This window comes from Larus michahellis, chromosome 8 (assembly GCF_964199755.1).
Source record: "Larus michahellis chromosome 8, bLarMic1.1, whole genome shotgun sequence".
Classification (NCBI taxonomy): domain Eukaryota; kingdom Metazoa; phylum Chordata; class Aves; order Charadriiformes; family Laridae; genus Larus; species Larus michahellis.
The window spans coordinates 39,101,361-39,124,609 of NC_133903.1; the positions used below are offsets into that span (position 1 = coordinate 39,101,361).

General features: G+C 39.6%; 1 protein-coding gene and 1 long non-coding RNA gene across 2 annotated transcripts in view; one reads left to right on the forward strand and one right to left on the reverse strand.

The window, feature by feature from the left end:
- Positions 1–17,759, forward strand: part of LOC141747795 (uncharacterized) — a 56,023-nt gene extending 38,264 nt beyond the window's left edge. Inside the window, exons 2-5 of the long non-coding RNA XR_012588809.1 lie at positions 8,682–8,828; positions 9,859–10,010; positions 11,977–12,057; positions 17,622–17,759. This is a non-coding gene — a long non-coding RNA (uncharacterized LOC141747795). The remainder of the gene's footprint in view (positions 1–8,681; positions 8,829–9,858; positions 10,011–11,976; positions 12,058–17,621) is intronic.
- CDC7 (cell division cycle 7) lies at positions 1,056–20,959 on the reverse strand. Its single transcript, XM_074598549.1, has 12 exons — positions 20,889–20,959; positions 17,722–17,827; positions 14,014–14,100; positions 12,228–12,363; positions 11,487–11,580; positions 11,262–11,404; positions 9,303–9,552; positions 8,621–8,716; positions 7,627–7,805; positions 5,976–6,058; positions 3,267–3,416; positions 1,056–2,245 (listed from the first exon to the last, which is right to left on the reverse strand). The coding sequence occupies exons 2-12, from the start codon at positions 17,816–17,818 to the stop codon at positions 1,872–1,874; spliced, it is 1,689 nt and encodes a 562-aa protein (XP_074454650.1). The 5' UTR covers positions 17,819–17,827; positions 20,889–20,959; the 3' UTR covers positions 1,056–1,871.
- Between the last annotated feature and the right edge of the window lie 2,290 nt (positions 20,960–23,249).

Consider the following 23,249-nt stretch of genomic DNA (forward strand, 5'->3'; position numbering starts at 1 on the left):
TTAGAATTGTTCCTTACACAACTTTATTTACCCTTAATATTTTGGTAAAAACACTCAGCAGTGATTTCCCCTTTTTGGCTATTAAACTTACGCAGTGGTTAATTGTTGGAGTGCCCGCTGCAATGCTGCGGTTAGCAGGAAAGCTGAAAAAGCTAAAGTCGTTTAGAAAGTTCACAATAGATAGCTGACATATTTTTGCTTGTTGTCAGCTAGTGCTCTCATAAGACCATAGACAGCATGAGCGAACGTAGGAGGAAACAATACATCTGCAGACACTGGCAGACAGCATTGCTTGCCAAATTTGGCCACAGTTCCTTTAGATAAATAATTTCTCAGTGACGTGCCGTGTTGAAATTATATAAACAGCAAAAATTACTAAGACCTGGGCCCCAGGGTTTTGTGGGTTTCAAGATTTTCTGCAATCAATATTCTGACATCTGCAAATATTTTTCTCCTAACAGCTGATGCCAGGAACACAGCAACATTACCATCACTTTCTATGTATTCAAGATTTTGAATACATTGAAATAATGTCTTTTCAGCCCCAGCCCTGGTCAGGACCTTTGCACTATCATAACCACCAGCTCATATGAGAAGGCTTATACAAAAGTTATCAAAGCAGCAATCTTTTCTCAGAATGGCTCGTAACCTCTTACACCAACAACTCCGTTAGCATTTCAAGAAATGTGCATGGAAAAACATGGTATTAAGTTTCAGTCTCCAGAATTATCAAGGGTTTTAGAGTAACTTCTGCTGAACATAAAGTAACTTACTTTGCACGTTGAATGTACAGGGTTAGAGGTTATTAAGGTTGTTTTTCCTACTTAGGACCAAACAATAGCTGGCTTCTAACTCTGTGGTAAGACTTCCTTGATAATTAAGATACTTCCACAATGACAGTCATATACACTAGCGCTATCTGAAAAGTGTTTTCTATCACTGAGGAATTCATTCAGGAAACAAATGTGCATAATTCTTCCTGAACAGAAACATCCCACCGGAAAACCTTACCTGATTAATTTTATAGAAGCACCTCTAGACAATCTTCAGAAGTTATAAAAACAAATCGTTTATTTAACAGATATTCCTTAAAAAAATCAGTTTCTGTAACAGAAATCAAAGCTATGCATGTCACGTGAAACATTCTGAAGGCAGCAGCTGTTGAATATTGACAGTTACCCATGGCACTGAGGAAACACGGACGATGCAAAATGAGTAATTGCGTTTAATACTATTGCCTAACTAGGAAAGACCAGACAGGAATAAAAATGTCCTTTTAAAACAGTTACACTTCTCTTTTGATGATATAACCTCCAGCACCTGGCCTCTCCTCTAGCAACACTCCCAAAGTAATACTGTTCTCTGAAAATAGTCTGAACAAAATTAACACACTCTGTTCCATTTTCAGTCCCCCATGTACTAATCAGGAACCAAGCAGAGATATGCAAGTATGGAAAAAAGTCTCTCAAGCACTTTCTTATTTCAGTCATGCCTTAAGGCAAATTTGTAAATTTTAAGGGAATATCTCAAGAATTAAGCATAGAGCTTGTGAAACCTTTTTTTTTTTTTTTTGGTAGTTTTTGATCAAAGTTAACTTTCTCAGAGAACAGGTATGCACAGCAATAACCCCTCAGAAGTGTCTTAGGATAAGACCATGTTAGTGATGTTTATGTAACTCTTACATCTGCAAGTATTTCTTAAAGTAAATTTACATTTGCAGTCCAACTGTACAGGACAAGGTTTCAGTAGTTTTGTGCACAGTGTGATGGTATTTCAATGAGCATAAATGTTATAGGCAGCAAGGTAAAACTACCTCAGGACTTCATTTCCACATAAAACGTATGAAAGCAATAATAGAATATGGCATCTTCTCAGAGTCTCACGTCTTTAAAAAAAGGATGCAGCAAAGCCTCTTTTGCAGTTATTCTTGTTGCAGGGTTTAAGTCTAGTAGCTTATCAAGTAGGTCATATGCTTCATCAGGAACCTGATCCCATCCTTTCATGTCTGTTGCCTTCATTTCCAAAGCACTGTCACCTTCCTGAAAGTTCTCTAAGTGGTGAATTTGTTTTCCAAGTGTCTCGGGAGCACATTTGTCTACTGCAACTGGCAAAGCTGAGTCATTGACAGACTTGCTGGGCACTTCACCCTGGGATCTCTTACAGCTGCTATTTGTTCCTCTCAACTTCTCACAGAGGGTTCTTAAGTTTTGTGCTGGGACGACTTGGGTACACAGAACTGATTTACCTAGGAAAAAAAATATTTTACACTAAGTGGAATGTTATTATACTTTCCATGCAACTGTAACTTCTAAGTTTGTTGCAGAGAAACTTCATGTCTTGAAGTGTAACCACCATTAAAAAAAAAAAAGTCAACCTATCAAAAACCCAAATCTAAGCTTCTCACTCCTCCCAAACCAGCCATGTTTGTTATACAGCAATAGCCTCAGCAAGTCAGAAGGATAATAATCTCAGTTCTGCTCAGAACAAAGCTGTTTGGCTTTGTTTGTGAAGTTACGTAGTGACAGGCTGTCACCCACCCCGCACACCATCTTTTTGCATTTCACTGTCACTTTAACAGAACTGAAGAAAATTAGATACCCTGATTTTCACACCTCTGTCTGGAGAATGAAAATAGATGCTGTCAGTTACACTTCCAGGTAGCAGTGCTGCAACATTTGGCTTGTAAACAATTAGGAGAATGGTTATTTTAGGTTTTTGTGTGTTTTCTGTTGGTGGTGGCTTTGTTTTTTTTTTTTTTTAAACAGCCCACCTGTTGGTTTTTGCCTTTTTTTTTTTTTTTTTTTAAACTAGCTCTTCCTGGGGGTGGGGGGGAAGCAAGGTTTACTATAAATATTAAGTCATATTGACTTAAGTCTTCAGGGCAAATTTTACAGGAATAGAAACACTGCCTCAAGAATTCTAGTCAAATACCAGTGGAAAACATTTAGTTGACATATTTCACCTCAAATGGCCCTGACTTGGTGAAAGGCAGTAGACAGGTTGGGAAACCTATGGCATGAAGTACCCCATATGCAAATTATAAAAGACAGAAAAATACAAAACTTTCTTAAAACTCTGTATATATAGATTAGTAGTTTTAGTGTTTTACATGCAAATGGTGTGATTTACCTCCAAAATTACTCCCAAACCTAAAAATAAATTTATACATATGAAGAAAAAAAAATATCACAGATTGTAAGTCACTGCATCAGATGGCAGACCAAGCATACATTTTCCTCTTTCCCCCATAATTAAGGTTTGCATACCAAAAGTTTTAGCAGCCTGAATGGTTTCTCTGGATCCACGAACTGTCATGATTTGTGCCAAAGCGGTTAAATCATCACTTGCTTTGTAAAATGGATACCGTCCACTGAGCAGAGAAAGGAATACGATTCCCGCAGACCACATGTCAATTGCTGCAATTGAAAGCAAACTCAGTAATAACTAAACTCACACTTTCATAACAAACAAAATCACAACTTTCTTTAAAAAGAAATTATGACCTGAAAAGTCTCTATCAGATTATGTTCTGAATTACTTACTGACTTTGGCCACACAGATAACACTTCAGCATACAGTGGAAATTACTATAATTAGATTGAAGAATAATTTCCTGCTTTGATGCAGAGGGAGCGTTTAAGCTTTTCCATAGAATTTTTCATATGACTAATTCCATTAACTTGCTAAACTTAAAAGGTACCAAAACAATGTCTGAAGTTGTTTTACGCAGGGAGATGAGAGGGGGTGAAAAACTGGTGAGTTTTGATACTTATTTAAGTTTGCTTCATATGAAGAAAACCTTATATAAAGATCATAAATAAAAAATAATTCACAAATGAATGTGAATCCGAATTTTTCCGGGACTGAGGCTGCCACAGTTAGGCAGTAATAAAAAATTTATCTTACGATGAACTTTGTTCCTCTCTAATATGAAATCACTTGACAAGATAGCCAGTTTAAGAACTGTAATACTTAGAAGTTATTCCTCACTTTCATTGTGTTATGAAGAGTACAGAGAGTACTCTGGGGACGGATGCCAAAGCATGATGGAAACTTTAATACTGCAAGTTATGAGAATACCTGTCTGCCATAATTTTTTGGCTCACTAAGGTGCACATTTTGAGAGATGGCAAGGAAAGTGAAGGAGAGTTTGAAGGATTCTCAAACTCCAAAGAGAAAAATTAACAGTTGTGAAACAAAGCCATAGTTATTCTACTTATCTGCAAAAAAGTAAGTAGTAAAGAAGGCAGTAATTAATTTGAACATTTTAGTTAGAAAAACTATTAGCACGGGACTTCAGAGAGGGGGAAAAAAAAAACTATTAAGTTGACTTCACTTGCAAAACCAGATTTTAAGTATCTTATTAAAATAAAAATTTAAGTTAATAATTTGGCACAATTTACAGTGGAAAAATTTTGTATCTTCTTCATAGTTTCTGTAAAAAGAGTTTTAGTATTACTGTATCACTGTTGAAAAGATGATACTACCTATTTGAGGTGTTGCATCACCCTGAGTATGTGGTTGGGAGAGTCATCAAGAGCCACCAAGGTCAAGACCTTTAAAGAATTTTAATTACTTAACTCTCGCTGAAATTAATAGACATTATATATCTGAATGGATAGTAAATCCTGGTCCTACAATTCTGGTAGAGCTGGGATCATCAACAGACCGCAAGATCCTGTGCAATGACATCAAAATCATGATTCCTCTCTATGCCTTTGGGAGCAGAGGGATAAACCAAGTTGAAGTGTAACTGGACCTGCATAACGTCAACTTGGGAGTTTAGGTTGTATTCCCTGCACTGAGAACCCGGGTCAGGTGCACTGAGGTGGCTTTGGCTACAGTCAGCTGGATCCAGCTGGTAACTTGGTCTCAGCGCAGAGACCAGAACTAGCAGTAAGATTGGCAGGAATACAAGGAGATGACTACAGCAGTCCCAGATGGAAGCAGACAAGACGATTTGTTAGTTCAAATACAACACAATCTCATAAATATTAGTATTAAGTCTACCCAGTTCTAATTAAGGCCTTTGTTGACAATGCTACAAGAGCTCGGCACCACTGACTCAGTACTTTTAGGGCTGTCTGTGCCACACCCAAGGATTTCTATATTTTCTGTAATCCTGCTCTCCATTACCCTAGAGAACAGAAAAGCGTCTGAAAGCATATTTAACATTAGCGTGCGTCCAAGATTTCCTAGGTATGTCTTCTTTCTGCCTAAATTCTGTCTAGACAGATTCAGAGATTGTCTAAATTTGTCCTGGATTTCTGGATGTCTTCTAGCCTGTAAAGCTGGCTGTTACAGCATAGGCACAGTAACTCCGAACAGGCTGCCATACCTCTTGAAATCCCAGTCATACCCACAGCACAGATGTTGTTCCAAATAACGCTAAGCTATCTAGGGATAAACTGATCAAACATATCATTCAGTCTATTATGAGTGTGTACACATGCTTTAAGTACTGAAAATTGACAATTTTCTCAAAAAGTATTCAGGAAAAAGGTGGCTTAAAAACTGTTATTTCAAATCAAGTTTTTGAGGGCATTTGTATTTATTCCCCTTTTTGATAAGTCAAAACTCCTGGTCATACACCAAATGTTTAACAGGTAACTTTGCTTTTATTGGTCCTCCAATCTCCAGGTAGGCACAACCTCTCCCATCCTACTTGCATCAGCATTAACCATCCCTCTTGCATTAACCATCCCTCTGCTCTGGTATTTACTCAGGCTACTGAAACTTATTAACTTGATAGTTTTTAACCCTGACAAATTAAAAATTCAGTAAGAAAAATTATGACATTTACAGACCAGCTATTTAAAGCACTAGCAAAAAGGGAAAAGAAATCTGATTAAAAGTACTAACTTTCTAAAACACGTTTGCAACTGTACCATTAACTATGCCTGCTATGACAGCAAACTATATGTGACAATCTGTCTAAAAAAGTCTAAAGTATGTTTTAGTTTGTTGTGCAGTACCTGTGGTCTGAGTGGGGCACTTCGTTAATACTTCTGGTGCTCTGAATCCAGGTGTTCCTGCCCTGGGAGCAACTTGCTGACACCTTGTAATAAGAGACAAACATGCTTAGAATATAAAAGTTTGATAAGTAAGTTCTCATTATAATAATGCTTAATATTATTTTTTAAAATATACTTGTGTAAGGTGTGTCAACAGCCTAACCCTGCCTTATTCAAGTTTTACAGAAGTTTGAAGCATCTAAATACTTAAAGGATGGGTGTCAGGAGGATGGGGCCAGGATATTTTCAGTGGTGCCCGGGGACAGGACAAGAGGTAATGGGCACCAACTTGAGCACAGGAAGTTCCATGACAACATGAGGAGGAACTTCTTTCTTTGAGGGTGGCAGAGCACTGGAACAGGCTGCCCAGAGAGGTGGTGGAGTCTCCAACTCTGGAGACATTCAAAACCCACCTGGACGCGTTCCTGTGCAACCTGCTCTAGGTGACCCTGCTCTGGCAGGGGCATTGGACTAGATGATCTCCAGAGGTCCCTTCCAACCCTATGATTCTAATTATCTAGCACGAAATCATTATGTTGCATAAGATAATGGCTTTATTATATTATCTCTTATATTTTTATTATATTATCTAGCATAATGTAATATTACAGAAATACTTATTCCATACTTCACTCACAATGACCTTTTTTAGTTTCATTCAACAGCTGCATCATTTTTGCTAAAGGCTTGTTTTCATAGGAAACTAAAGTTGAGACTAATGAACCAAAGACAAAAAAATGCACTAGATTCTTGAACATGGATGCTCTGGCTTTGTATTAGTCCACAGCAAACTAAGGTTCCCTATTTCTGAGTGTTGACAAGAATTTACCTTTTGTTAGATTAACTAAAAGGTGTGAGATTATTTAAAATAAAACCAAACAAAAAACAACTTCCCAGAGCTTTCCTGTATGGCTTAAAGTCCCTTCGTTCTATGGGCCACTTCTCTTTTGAGTCTGGCAAATTCCTCATGTTTCATACTTCTGAAATGAAGTTGGTATCACCATATTTTGAGTCCGCGAAGAGAGGGACCCTACAGTTTCATGACTATGCCTAGTAAGCAGACTTCTCTGCATTAATCTGTTCCTCAATGTGTGGATAAAAGGCAATAGTAGGTCGTAACCAAAACTGCAGAGGGATGGAGCTGAACCGAGTTATTAAGATTCTCTAACCTATTATTAAAACTTAAACATTATTTTTTAAATCAACAAATACAAAACAGTCATGTTTCCTTTTTATTCTACACTTTGTGACTTCCAGAATCCAAACCATTGGCATGATTTAGGTCTATTAGATAACTACTAATAACAGATTAATGTGTTGTCTTCTCTAAGTGTTGTAATTAACTTAAACCATTTTCTACAACACAGGTAGGTAGATAACTAAATATAACAACAAAAAAATAATTAACAGTGAATCTCTCTTGCCGCAGATAGCAGTGAACTGATTATTCCATGAATTATTCTTGTTTAAAAAGAACACAGTCAGTGTTTCAAGGGTTGCACAGATCAAATGCTATCTTTCAACTACTAAATCAGCTGCCTAGTAAATCAGAGTTTCTGACCTTGCTTGACAGCATAGCAGACAATTTTACGACATTATCAAAGCAAATTACCTTGAAAGGCAAACACTGCAAACTCTATCTGTTGCATAACAGTCACAGGTCAGGTTTGAGGGACAACCACTGGCAGCTTTCCTGGCTGCCCCATTGCTTGCTGTTTTGGTAGAAGTGATCTTCTTCTTTGTTACTAACTTCCTAGATGAAACATCTATCATCTTTGCCTGTTTTATGAGCTGCAATGTAGATATTTTACAGAAGATATATTTAAGAAGCTTCCCTTTGCATAGGTAGGCCATTTCCTAAAATACGGGTACTCATCAGCAAGAAGCTGCAATTTTAGAACAGAAGACAGCAAACCTTTCTAACAATATCACAACATCTATAAAACAGACACTGGAACTTTCTAAAAATCCTGATTTCCTCCCCTTCCCCTTCAGAAACATTTTTCAGTGTTTTCTAAAAAACAATATACATTAGATATTCTGAAGCTACAAGACAAGTATTTTTCAAGTTAATAAAATGTTTCAACAATTCTGTTGGCTCAATATGAGAATAAAAACAACGTATATGAAATGCCACAGCAACAAGCAGGCACTAACGTCAGATGACCACTGTTGGCCAAACGCACTAATTTAGCTGGGGTTTCCAAGTTGTCATATTAAATACTAATTACAAAAAGTACAGAAAAATATTTATTACAAGTTTTCTGTCCAGCTTCAACTGCAAAATAAATTAAAAAAATTAAGTTTCACAAGCTAAGTATATCTTAGTTGCACAGATACATGTATAGGAAAAAAGATTAACTTAGCATACAAATGAGATCAGCTAGGGACACAGCTAAATAACTAGTTCTTTAAGAGTTTCAAAAGGGACTGGAACAGAAATTAAAAATTCTTTGAGCCTTTAAGCAAAGACACACTTAATAATCTGCTCAAAAACTTTTAGTTCCACAGCATCCTGGAGTAGTGTCCAGTCTTACAGAACAACCAGTTCTATAATTTTTCAAATATGTAACAGATTGCTCTTACTGATGAGTCATAGTTCTTACTTTTGTGTTCGTGTTCTCCTGGTATGTGGAACTATAGACATTGAAATTCCTCTCTCCAAAGACAGAGCGCTGGACAGAATGGTGCGCAGAATCCTCCTACAATACCAACAAAAAGGACAATAAGGATCCTATCTAACACACAGTCAGCTGGATACTGACAGTTCAAAAAAAAAAGTGTGAAGTGACATAAAACAAGAACAGCTGCATGGTAAGTCATTTTCAGGCATCAGTTTATGGTGGATGAAGAAAACATGGTCTAGACAGAACAGCAAACATGCTTACAAAACTAATCACACCTCAGAAGTGCCCCAAGACAATCTGAACATCACCTGTACTGCATTTGTTATGCAACTAAGTAACTAAGTGTAGATGAATAATTATTGGCTTGGGGGGGAGTTCCACAGTACATGTCACTTCAGAAAAGATTTAAGGCTGTCTAAATTGTAACCCGCGCTAGGGCTTTGTACAACCTTCGGCATCGTATTATATCTAACAGATAATGAACGATGCCAATAGGGTTACGTAAATCTAGCCACTTTGATATGAAAACTGTGATTCTGTGCATCACATTAGGACCCTGCCAGATATGCATGCACAACTTCTGTTCAGGTATTACATCTCCCCCTGTTGGATGAAGTAATACATTAAACATACAACAACATTAATGAAAAAGACTGAGAACCTTTCCTCCTCTTCCTTGTTTAATCTGTATTTTTGAAATTGAGCTGGACCTTTTATCAGCTGCTTTTGAGGCTGACTGTTGAGCTATCTGTTTAGGTGCTGTGACACCGACAGAAACCCCGTTTCCCAAGGCTATGGTGGGCTTAGTTTGCGAACAACTTCCCTGCTGGTCTTCAGAGTGGGTTGTTTTGAGAAGTTCAATTTTCGTATCAGGGGTTCCTTGTGCCAAGCCAAAATCTACCAAGGCGTACCTGAAAGACACAAATTTAAAATCAGGAATCACAAAGTATCCATCAATCAGTGCAATTTACTATTCATTACTTGTTTACCTTCTTTCACATTTTACTCAATATGTTGCATATCTGTACTGCTGCCAGCACCACAGTCCTATTTTCCTCCTTCTCCTCCTCTTGTCCTATCTTACCTATCCCCTCAATGTTTTCACCCTGTGCCCATCTTACTTCATTGTTTCTTGTCCCAAAATCTTCTCAAGTGCATGCTTGCTCCAATGGTGTTAAAAAAATATTCCCAGCAACTCCTTTCTGGGGTCGTTCTAGTCCTACAGCTCCAAACCTTCAGTGAACAAGTACAAGAGACTCCCATGGGCAGAGGCACAAATGTAGCAGTGAAGACAGACAACGTTAACAATGCTGAGAGTTTTGCCAGGCTTCAAGCAACACCAATGGAATTTACTTCAGTCTTCAAATAGGTAAGACTACATTAGTTCACGTTTTAGACCTGTCTTTAAAAGAATTATTTTTTTGTTACAAACAGTACAGAGGCAATCTGGCTGTCTCTGGGTTTCAGACAAACTCAACTCCATGGCTGCCACACCCAAAGTAGAGATTAAGGTTCAAACCAACACTAGAAGAGCAAAACAACAGTATGAATTCATTTGGACAGATTAAAAAATAAACAAATAAATCAATCAATCAGTATTTCTCAAATTCTGGCAAAATACAATCAAATCTCCCCTACAAACTTTCACTACATGGAATCATAGAATCATTGAGGTTGGAAAAGACCTTTAAGATCATCGAGTCCAACTGTAAACCGAACACTGCTAAGTCCCACTAAACCATGTCCCTAAGTGCTACGTCTGCACATCTTTTAAATACCGCCAGGACCAGTGACTCAACCACTTTCCTGGGCAACCTGTTCCAAAGTTTGCTAATCCTTTTGGTGAAGGAATTTTTACTAATATTCAGCCTAAATCTCCCCGACACAACTTGAGGCCACTTCTTCTCATCCTATCGGTTGTTACTTGGGAGAAGAGACTGATCCCCACCCCGCTACCGCCTCCTTTCAGGTAGTTGTAGAGAGCGATAAGGTCTCCCCTCAGGCTCCTTTTCTCCAGGCTAAACAACCCCAGTTCCCCCAGCCGTCCCTCATAAGACTTATGCTCTACACCCTTCACCCATTTCACCCACTTGCTTCACAAAAAAGCACTACCTCACTTTTTACAGTCTTTAAACATTGTAACTTGCAGGCAAAAAACCCACCCCTACTAGTTATAAACATTAATTCAATGTAAGGCGAAAACAGCCCAAATCTAGCTATATTTTCTGTATTGGTTTTACTCTGTGCATGAGTAAAAATTTATAAATATCAGCCTATGCACAAGTCACTACTAGTTTTCTTATTAAAAAAAATACCAATTTTATTCTTCTCATTCAAAAGTGTAGTACTTTTACTCAGTAGTAAAATCTTCATTTTTTCAGGTACTTGTCACTCTATGAGGCAGATATTACATTAAATATGAAAATTCCTTCCCTCCTCAAATCCCCAAACACAGAAAGAAAAGTTTTACAACTGAAAAAAAAAAATATATCTTTATTAGCTTTATTACTTAAGCACATGCTATACAGATGAAGGAAAAAAACCCAAAAAGCCCAACTGACTCTGTTCTGCCAAGACACACATCCCCAAATGAGATCACAATGTGGTCATCTGGACTTACTCTTTCAGCCGCCTGTTGTAGAGGAAGTTACTGGGCTTGACGTCGCGGTGAACAATACCGAAGTGATGAATGCGCCTCAACGCTTTAAACAGATTAAACATGTATTCCCTCACTTCTTCAAAGGAAAGAGAATTCAAAATGTCCTGAAAGATTATTTGGATACTGTAATTATGCAACTGCTTTTAATTATCAACTTTTGCTACACATAAAAAGTCTGAGACTCACCAAGAAGGATTCATGTTCCAGATATGGCATAACAATAACCACATGATCATTCTTCCTAAAGCAATATTTAACTCCCATAACGTTATCTTGTCCCCTAGAAGAAAAGTAACGTCACTGAATAAAGACCGGAAGATAGATGTTTATTTTCCTTTATTTCTTAAAAACTTGAGGTCAGGCTTTCTTTTATAATCTAATTCATATTTTGACAGCAATCTTATCAGCAGTCAGCAGTTACGCCGTTGCCTCTCATTATTAGGTGCCGTTTGGGTTCTGCAATTTGCAACGAGGGCTCCACAGATTATTTGTGGGGCCATGGTTTGTAGTCACAGCTGTAATTAAATGTAGGACCCTAACCTTCACGATACCAACTACTTTAAGAAGGTGCTATTCAGCACACTCTGGCAACAAGTATTCATTCTTAAAACCACACTTCCTGATGAAGAGATTCTTTTTTCCATGCGTTTCACAACTGGAATTTTTTTTATCTCAGAGATACATCATAGAACTTCTCAGATGGAAAATACAGCACCATCCGCAAACCGAGACAAGCAGAAAAGGGCATCCCTTACAGGTAAGACACTCCATTTCTTACTTGCTCTTGATAAAAAGAATACACGTTTCTGCGGTTAAAAAAAAGGCAAGTGAAGTGCCAAAACTTAAAATAAATAAATACAGAACAGTGAGACAATGTTGAGCAGTTCAGTCATGACAGTCATCTTTTTTTTGTTGTTGATTATGTACCCTGCTACTGTGAGGCACTGAAGTTCAGCAGCAATTCGCAGAGGGTGGCTGGTTGGAATCAAGTGTTTCAGAGCCATTTTTTCCTCGCGTCCTGTTTGTAGTTGTGCTGTGGCCAAGTAAACAGAACTAAAGGTACCTGTAAAGAAGGGAGAAAACCAGTCTTCAACATTTTTAATTAGGTCAATTCAGATTTTTAGAAAAGTGATCTAACTGTTCACAATCCTGCAGTATACTTGAGACTACATCAAAAGCAGATTCCATAAGAGAAAAACGCAGTTCCTTTTTTCTACTACTGAATTCAGTGATCTTGTATACAAGTTTTTTATGTCAGTAAAAATGCAAATGTAACACTGTCTAACTTGCCTGGGACACAGAGTTCTTTGAATGTAAATTTCCTATCTTTGATTTTCTTTCTTGTTTAGGTAGCTTACTTTCATCTGACATCTAACTCTTTTCTCCCTACGATATAAGTGGGCTATATAATGCTAATCTGGAAAGCACTGCCTTTACTATTCAAAGCACTTCTGAAACTGCTACATTTTTCCTAATTCTGTTACCTTATCTCTAAAGTAAGACTTCTCTCATGATGTGTAACTTCACTATTTGTTTGCCTAGAGCATCACTGCATAGACAAAACACAATAGACTCATTTGGGAAAGGGAGTATTCAGACTACAATAAACTTACCCACCCATTTAATTTTAAGGATATCCTAATATACCTCTTAGAAGTTATTTTTTCCTAATGATCTGAGATATCTGAACATACTTCCATATGAATAAACAGTACAAATTACTTTTGATTACATTTTAAGTATTGTTTGCATCATGCTAGTTCAACAGCAGTCTGTAAGTGCATACATACATCAAAGTGCCAACAAAAACTCTAAATACTTCTTGCAGTCATAAACAAATAAATCTAAAGTCCCATACATTCAGTAGAACTGATCATAGCAACAAGGCTAAGACCTTATTTTTGGTTTCAAGAACTGCTAAAATGTAAATGACTCCAGAGTGGAATCCTAAGTCAAAGCTTGTTTTCTCATAATGTTGCAGAACTGCAAGTGGTATATTTTTTAAAAGCATTGTTTGCTCCCAAGAAGTAAAATCAGAGCGCTATTCATAATAAAAGATTTTGTTTAATTATACTATCTTTTTTATAGGCAGAACTCCTTTTTTTTGTTGTTGTTTTTGAAATTTTGTATTGATGTGGTGAATGGAGCTGGGTTTTTTGAAGGGGGGAGGTTGAAACAGGGGAGAGGTTGTGAGGTGTACACAAGCATTCTAAAATTTGATACTGTATGTCTTTAAAAAAGTATTATAGTATTTATTTTTTTTTAATAAAGCAGCTATAATCTTTCATTTTCCTCCTCCAGTTCTGCCCACAGGGTTTCAGTGGAAACAAAGCCAACTTAAGGAACAGCAGTTAAATATGTCAAAACACAGCTGCATATAAATAGGTTTCTCATGCAAAAGAGAAAAAGAATGGAGTGTTAAAAGACTTACTTACTCGAATCTACCTCAAAAATTTTTAGTTGTCGATACTGGAATGCTGGGGTTTTTTTAAAGGCTTTAATATACCAGATTTTCAAGTAAAATATCCTGAAAATGTCCCTAATTAACACACCTATATGCTCAGCAACATATTAGAACTCCTACAGAGACCAAGCAGTAAATCAAGGAGGCATTTGGCTTAAATTGCATGTATTGGGATCTTAGATTTATACCCTTTAAATTAGAAATACCAAAAGAAATCTGACTCTAAGCAACCTAAAATAAAACATTTACCTTCTCCAATTTTTTCCTTAATTTTGAACACATTTACAAGCTGTGGCACTGCTTCATAAAGGTTTTCAATATCTCTTTTTATTCCTGCTGTGGAAAGAATGGGGGAAATAAGTTATGAATTTTATTGCTTGATTCAATATCTGATCTATATTTGAGGTCACAAATGGCACTTCAGTTCATAGGACAGTGAATTCACATAAACAGAGGAAAAAACAGCAGACAGGTATCTATCACTGCTGACATTACCATCTGCATACTTGATAGTATTGTTGTTCTTCATCACACTCCCTTATAAGCTGCAGCATTTTAAAAAAAATATATTTTTTTTACTTATCTGCCACCTGCCAATTCTCGAGAGGACAAAAGCCTTCTGGTTAGTAAGACATCTGATAAATATTGTTAAGTATTTTCATGAGACTTGCAACACAAATTTAATAAAAGACAAAACTATATAGTTGTTTCTGTAGCACAGGAGAGCACATCCATGGGAGGCAAATCAAAAATGTAGGAAAAGAATTTAAGTTGTTTGGTTTGGGTTTTTTTTAGATCAATAATGCAGTCTTTCACACTGTTATTTAAACTAGTAAACACCAAAAAATATGCTTCCTCTGCAGTTAAGTCGCTGCACTTTGTGCTGCAATCACTAGATGGCATAACAAGGATGTTGTACTGTATTATTTCAAAAAATTATGCAGTTTTCCATTCAGTTTACAAATCCTTGCAGTTTAGTGTTCTCTATACCCTGCATAAGAATTCACTTCTTTTGAAGCTATGAAGTATGTAAAGGCTGTCACTAATTTCCATCACCCTCTGTAAAGCAGGGGTGAAGAATGTTTTGTTATACAGAAGTAAGCACAAACTGGTATTTGGAAAGTCAATCAAATGGAAAAAAAGTGTATGCATTTTTCATCCTAAAAATTAATAATAATTTTAATTTAACATAAATATATAAATTGTATTGTGTACATAAAAATGTACTGTGTTTTATCAAGACAATAAGTCATAAGCAATAAGAATTATTTTCAAAATAGCACTGATATGCTAGAAACAAAGTCCAGATTAGCATGTATCCCCAACCTTCTATATTAGGTCACTTCATACAGCAACAAAATCTGCCCAAAGAACACTTTATTCCTGGTAAAAGACTAATAAATAAGTTGGTAATTCAAGATGTAGCTAACTTTCGATTGTAATTATTTTGTTTTATTTCAAAAATTTATAAAAAACAACATACTTTTGAGTACTGAAGCCTGCTACCTCTCTTACTATCAGTTTACTTTTTTTTTTTTCCTTTAAGTGGGTCGCTCTGCTTCTCCAAGTTATTTTAAGTCATTTCAGGGGGCATATTTCAGGAATGAAAAAAACCCTCTACACTACACACCAAAACTGCTAACATTCATTTAAGATACTGTTTTGATCAACAAATACAAGTAAAAGGTTAATCAGTTCTGCTAGGAATCATATCTAAAAACTTTAAAAATATCCTCAGATAAAAATGATAATACTTGTACTAACAGTCAAGATGTACAGGACCCTGTGTCTAATAATCCCCAAAAAAGGCTAAAGAAAACCGGTCAACTCTACAGTTATTCTGTTTATTGCCCAATATTAGAGAGCCAGATTAAGCTAAACACCTTGAAAAGTAGGAAATTGAAAGTCTGAGGAACCACTTCATTTTCCTATCAATAGAGCAAAAATTTATATTGAAAATAACACTAAAAATTCAGGAAGTTACTACATAATGTTTTTTGAATTGATAGCATTCACATTGCCCATGTACTCAGAACTTTATTAAGAAATTTAACTATTATTGTTGTAATTCTTGTTGTTCTGTCACTAAAAGAGAACCGTTGATAAAAAGCTTTATCATTTAAAAAGTGGTATTCACAGTTACTTTGCACAGTAATTTCAATGTTTTACACAAATGTTCATTTATTACGTAACAAATGCAAGACATTCAAGAAATCTTTCTGAAATCTTCAGAAAACACAGGAAGGGTAAAAGGTGATATTCATACCATGTTCCATTTTCCCCAGGAATACTCAAGGACGTTAAGAGATGAAACCATGTAACAGAACTATAAAGAATTAACACTGAAATGTTATTGCATCACTCAAAGACACAGGCCTTTCCCCTCAGGAAGATAATCCTGTTATTGGGTTCTGAAACATCCTACACAAACTTCATCCCAAGAGGTCCGTAGCCACAGGACACAGCTAGAAAGTGGTTTGCAACAGTGGTATGGTTCTAACAGGCTCTGTTAGAACAACATTGTTTAGAACTAGTTTGATATCTAACCTGCTCCAAATACAGCAACTTACAGTTTTGTTCAAAGGCTTGCGTTTTATTCTGACCTCATGACAGTTGCTCAAGCTTCAGTTTTTACTAAAAAAAATACACTGATAGTAACTTACAGTGTAAAATTTGCACTGGAATTTCTCAACTAAAGTTGCTTGGTTAGGAAAAAAGGACTTAACTCTGGCAAAACCCAAGACTCCTAAGAAGGACTCAAAAGGCACATTTTTTAAGTCTTTAGAAACCATCAGATTTCTACTTTCCTTACCATAGCAGGTTTTTGGGCTGTTTTGTGCCACCAGTCTAACAGTCCTAAAGTAAATACTAACAATCATGAAAAGCTGTTTCGATAACTGTTACAAAAATCTGCCAAATACTCCATTTTGTCTGACACTGAATTCGGGTTCCTGCCTGGACAAAGTTCAATGCTGTCGGAGTACTAACAGCTGGGTGACACAGGCTGCAGGTCCTAGGCTAGAGCAGCGCCTACCCAAGGCACTGAGAGCTTTTAAGAACTCAACACTGCTTCTTGTGTGAAAGATCCCAAAAAGTGCTAGAAACATGCAGTGACTGCCCTTGTTGATATACAGCAGTATAAACATCATCTGTTCTCTTCTGGGTGCCTGAATCCCCAGTTGGGTATAGAGAACATACAGGCATTGTGCTATCAGTGTGTAGTAATAATAATATCTAACATTTTCTGTGAGGAGATTTTAAAGTAATTACTTCCTAGAATGAAAAGCATTTGCAAAGTGAGACAATTAAATGTTATTCAGCATCACTCTACATAATTCTGGACGTGGATGTGCAGGAGACTGACAGAGGATGATCTATTTCTAGGAAAATCAGTACCATTCTATATAAGCTGGCTGACCACCCACAATTACTTGAGCAAGCATTGCACAGAAAGTCTAGGTTGAAGTATATTCACAGAGAGACCCAAAAACGAGCAACAAAAAAACACTATCAGAGCCCACGTTCACAGTTCAGCTTCTCTGGTAAGAACAAGAATGGTGTTTTTATGCGCATAGACACATCTAAAGAAATCTAATGATAAAGCTGGTGATTATAGGTTAAAAGGAAAAAAAATATTTTTTTGGACTTGTCTGGTCAGAAAATTTTATTCTCAAGGACTTCCTTTTTGAAATTCTGGTATGCTCTTATAGTAACGTTCTGTAATAAATAAATAGTAGGGTTAGTGAATTGTAACAAACTACTGCTGATGAAGTTTTGTAACACATGGAATGCAAGAATAAGCTTAAAATCAAAAGCAACCTCAAATATTTTCATTTCTTTAATTCTTTATACAATAGGAGCATAAACAGGCTTATAATTGATGCTGAAACTTCCTGAAGCGATGAAGAATCATGTCAGCAACAAAACAACGTTAGCAATCCCTATTTTAGCACATACCTGAAAGCTTGCTGTTCTGCTCATGCTTCCCATGGAAGTCTTCAGCCTGATGAGGGTACTGTTCCTCACAGTGAGACTTCACCACTGTTTCCATCATGAAACAAACCTGAAGTAAAAAAAATCCAAGACTTTGAAGACCACTTCTGGACACCTGGGGGAGCAAGCATATCTGGTAAGACACTTCCTGGCCCTGCACTCAGTTCCTGAGATGAGATTTAGGGAGTCTGAGGAGTTCCTCTGTGCTACCTAAAACAAGGCTTCACCGATCACCCTAGTAAAAAACTAAACCAGTAAACCCACTCCAATAACAGGAAAAAAGGGGGAAGGGAAGGAAGACTGCAGGATAAGCTTAGACACAAGTGATTTTCTTTCATCTCTTGTGTTTCCTGATTCACATTAAAGCATTATCTCTTCCCTGAAGTTTGCTTTGAAAGGCAAGGAACTGATGTGCACAGGAATATCTGCAATGCATACTGCAACATCCAGATAAAGGCAGAAAACCTGAAAGAAATTATAAGAGAAAAAAATATCTTCTCAATATGAGAGATTTCTCTCTCTTCTACAGCAGATCAACGAAAGCCATAATTATTGATTCTGTGTGATTTGTTGCCCTCCCTCCATAACAATAATAGCACGTGCTTATTTTGAAACACTTCTTTCCAAATCTTGGAAACTCTGTAAATAAAAGTGTAACTTAGTATGGTGTACTAATATCGTACAATGAAAAAAAAACCTGATAATCCCATTTCATATAATCATAGAATAGCTTGGGTTGGTAGGGACCTTTAAAGGTCATCTAGTCCAACCCCTCTGCGATGAGCAGGGACATCTTCAACTAGATTAGGTTACTCAGAGTCCCATCCAAGCTGGCCTTGAATGTTTCCAGGGATGGGGCATCTACCACCTCTCTGGGCAACCTGTTCCAGTGTTTCACCACCCTCATTGTAAAAAATTTCTTCCTCATATCCTAGCCTAAACCTTTCCTCTTTGAGTTTAAAGCCATTACCTCTTGTCCTAGTGCAACAGGCCCTGCTAAAATGGGACCCAGGATGTGGCTGGCTTTCTGGGCTGCAAGCGTTCATTATCAGCTCACATGCAACTTTTCATCCAGCAGTACCCCCAAGTTCTTCTCTGTAGGGTTGGTCTTAATCCCTTCATGCCCCAGCCTGTATTGATACCAGGGGTTGCTCCAACCCGGGGCAGGACCCTGCACTTGGCCTTGTTGAACCTCAAGAGCTTCACACAGGCCCACTTCTCGAGCTTGTCCAGGTCCCTCTGGCGTGTCAACCTCAGCACTCAGCTTAGTGTTGTCCACAAGCTTGCTGAGGGCGCACTCCATCCCACTGTCTGTGTCAATGATGAATATATTGAACAGTACTCATCCCAATACAGAACCCTAAGGGACACCACTCGTCACCAGTCTCCATCCGGACATTGAGCTGTCACTCCAGTACCCTCTGGATGCAACCATCCAACCAGCTCATGAGGAAAACCATATTTCATGAGGGGAAAAAAAGGCAGATAGCCCCTGGACAGGATAACCAGTAATAAGTGAGCCTGGAAGCACCAGATCTTACAGCTGCCCAACACTGGTTCCATTCAAAAATCTTCCTTGCTTGTAACTGCCAAACCTTCAAAGTTCTGGCTGAACTTTTCCACCAGGGGGAAACCTATTCTGAAAAACTTCAAATGAAAGGATTCATCTGTTTCAGTTGTGGAACTAGAAATATATTTTGTACCCAGAGAATTCAGGCTACCTTTAGTCTGTCATCCTCATGCACCAGAACAGGGACAGGCAACGGCCTCTTTTTTTGAGGGAGCTTTGCTGGAGAGTGCGACTTGGAAACTAATGGAATGAGATTAGAGATACTTCTAGTCTCTCACAGGTAGACACTCCCTCCGTTAGTGCTGAGTAGGCAGATAAGCCTGTTCCAGACCTGAAATGGCACAGCCTCATTAGCAGAATACGGAGTGCAAACTAATACAGGCATCCGTGCCGCTCACTATGGCCTGCTTGCTCTAATCCAGCCCCACACCAGTCTCTGCTCTGGGCTCTTCCAGTTCAAGGCTAGCCACAACACCTTGCTTAGCAAAAGAAAATGAATGCTTCTGTCTGCCTGCGGACCGCCACGGGAACACGTGAGAAGGGTGAAAGGGGCTCAGAAACTCCAGGTGTCATTTCCATTCGTGTTAAATGCACGAGCTACCATCTGCAGAACTGAATACTTGAGTATATTAAAAAATGGTTTACTAATTTGGAAGTGGGCTTAATAGTTATAAAATGGAACATCAAACAAAGTTTGATTCAGTCAGATATTTAGTTTTTACATTAAAAAACACCCAAAAGACACGATTAGAGAGAAAAAACTAAGAGGAAGAATGAAATGATCCAAAGTTGCAGCTCAAAGAACTTTCCTGCAGTGAAATCACATGTCCAATTAAAAAAAAATATTCCCCATAATAACAAAACAAGTTAAAAAAACCCCAGACAGTGACAGATTGAAAGAGCCCGCGTAGCTTCAAGGTTTTCCGAGTCAGTATCTGAGCCTCGCACACCAAAATCGGTGCTGCTGCCCAATGCCCGGCCGCAACCAGCCTGCCGCCGCCAGGGCGCCTTCAAGCGGGAACTTATACACCCTGGAAAAAGCTGCTCAGCACGCGCAAAGCAAAAGTTGACATTAATATCTCTACTTTGTCAGTTAAGAGAAGCAAATTGTGTGCCTGGCTTGGGTCCCGCAGTAAGATGACATTTGGCAGACGGTCGGTCCGTCCGTTACAAGCCCCACAGCGGGAGTCACGCCCCGCAGTCCCGGGTGGGCTGGCGGTGCCGGGCAGAGGGGGCGCACCCGGAGCTGTCACAGCGGCCCGGCCTCACCGGGCAGCTCCCGGTAGCGCGGCTCCGGGTCGGTCGCGTGGGGAAGGGCAGAGCCGGAGGCCCGCCGCGAGGCGCGGCGCTAGGAGGGCCGAGCGGAGCGTCCTCAGGGTCGATCAGGCCGCGCCGAGTGGGGATCCCCCGTCCCCGCGGAGGGGCCGGGCGGTACCGGCGCCGCCATGGCCACAGCGGGTCCGCCGGGCGGGGGCTGAGGGGAAAAGGGCTGGGGGGGGGGGGGGGGGGGGGGAGGAGGAGGGCGCGCGCAGGGCCGGGGGGGTCTCGCGCGGGGACTCACGCGCGCTGCCGCCGTGCGCCGGGGATTTGCCTGCTGCCGCCTTTCGCCGCTCGCCCCTCCGCCACCAATCCCGGCCCTCGGCGGAAGCCGCCGCAACGGCCAATGGGACGGCCGGGCGGAGGAAGGCGCGCTGCTATTGGCCGGCCGGCGGGGGGAGGCCCGCCCAGAGCGCGCGCGCGGGGCGTTAGGCAGCGGGGCGGGGCTGTGGCTGCGGCCGGTGAGGGCCGGGTTGGGCCACCGACACGGCCCCGGGGCCCGGGCCGCCCCTGGCGGCCGGCAGCGGCTGGCTGGGACAGTCCCCCCAGTCGCGTGGCGGACCGGCGCCGGAGCTGCGTTGTTTAGGCGTGGAGCGGGTTCCTGGTGTGGGCGGCGGGGCGGTGGTGCCTCGGTGTGAGGGGGGCGCCGGGGCCGCCCCGCCATCGGCGCCCTGTCAGGAGGCCGCTGGGGGTGCGCAGCCGGTAACCCCGGGTGGCGTGGGCGTGGCCGCAGGGGCCTGGGACTGCCAAAGATAACCGTGCTCTGAACAATGATACTCAGCCCTTACAAATTTTTATTTTATACCTGTGATGATTGCGAAATAATTACAGCCCCTGGATAATATCTTGCTGTCATTAGCTCTGCTATAAATCAAGTTAAATAGTGGAGAGTCCATGAAACTGCCTTCCGTTTACACCAGTAGTAACGGAGAACATAACTTGGCTTGTTGCTTTGCCTTAGCACCTAATTGTGTAACAAAAGGGATTGCACAGAATACAAAACTAAATATAAATAAACATCTTGATTCTGGTCTGCGCTGTAGCCACTGACCAACAATGAGCAGGCCTAGGAAAAGAGGCTACTTATTGGAATTATGTTTTGCTGTTGTTTAAAAGTGGTGGGATTTTACTGAAGCCAATGCAGTTGCATGTTTGTAAATAAAAGAATTTATCACTTTCTGTCTTTTATCCATTTTGGTCATTATTTATTTTAAGATTTTAAAAATTGCTCTTATTAAAGACTAGCTCTCCTGCATTTGATAATGCATAGATCTCTTCACTAGAATATGAAGTATAATACTCTTGTTTATTGCGTACTTCATGTAGAGATATCTGCCTGCGCCCCTTGGTAAATAACAACTAAGCCTGGGGTTGCCAGAGTTCCCAAGGCAACGTTGTCACTTGGCTGTTACCTTACAGTAAGCTCTGCTTAGGTTAACAAAAACGTTAAAAGCAGAAAGAGGTTCCACCCCTTCAGCTAACTTGTGTTGTCTCCTATTACACAGTTCAGGAGGGTGCAGAAGTGAGCTGCTGAGCTGCCTTGGTATTTTGGGGGTGGTTTGTTTTGAGGTGCGTGGCGTTCTTTCCAACAGTTGTTCTAATTTGCGCTTTCTGTCAAGAGCTCTAATAGGCCAGTGTAGCAGCTTGAGATTTTGCTAAGTATGCTAACTCTCAATAATTTCAGTTAAAGGTGACAGTATTTAAAAGCAGATTATAGCAAACATGAATTAAATGAGGGATAATGACAAAATAATGCAGGCCAAAGTCTATACTTTCTTTTATCCCCATAACCTTGCAGAAGTTGGAAGAGCGGCATAAACATTCATGAGCGCAGGCTTCTAGTGCTAATGACAGACACCATCATTCTAAATGAACCTCTTGGGACAATCTTACCTGCAGTCATTTCTGAATACTGTAACGAACCATGAATTACTTTTTCAAATCAATACTTGCAAAATAGCTGATGTTGGCTTACAGGTTGCATATTTAGCTCTGCTGCCTCCTGGCCGAGGTCAGGGTTTCAGCCGACCTCCGTGGCCTCCCTGCCTTAGAGCTGTCATCCTGTGGAACACCCCATCATCACCGCTGCTACACAGCTCCCATTACTGGCGTCTCCCTGTCGGTCATATCCACACTCCTCCTCTCCTCATCACTTCGGTTGCATTCATACACAGTGAGAAATACATTTCATTCTATCTTCTGATCCAGACCCTCTCCAGCTGTGGTTTCTTTCCTTGCAATATCTCAACTGATCTTGGTTCCAACACCTAAAATCATTTTCACCTAGACCCGGGTCATTTACCTACCTTGATCACTTGTTCCTCTCCATTCCCTCCTTTCCTATTGATCCAAACGTGTTGTGCTCTCTCGTGCTGTCTTTCCAGTGATTCTGGTTCTCCATCATGTCAAATTTACATTTATTTGTTCTCACGAGCATAACTGCGCTTGTAATATAATCTAATATTGTCTTTTGTTTTATTGTCCTACTCTTTTTAGTCTGACAGAAATGCCAGCTTTGCTGCTCGCCTTCGTTGCTCGCCTTCATTTATCTCTCTAAAAAAGGCTTTTTACCTTCTTGCTTCTCCTCTGTTTAAGAAGGAAGTTC

Coding starts and splice junctions, on each gene's coding strand:
- CDC7 (XM_074598549.1), bottom strand. CDS start 17,818: ATGATGGAAACAGTGGTGAAGTCTCACTGTGAGGAACAGTACCCTCAT. Junction 8,717..9,302: donor AACAAGGAAGAGGAGGAAAG/GTTCTCAGTCTT, acceptor TTGGTATTGTAG/GAGGATTCTGCGCACCATTC. Junction 7,806..8,620: donor AGGAGAACACGAACACAAAA/GTAAGAACTATG, acceptor TCTACATTGCAG/CTCATAAAACAGGCAAAGAT.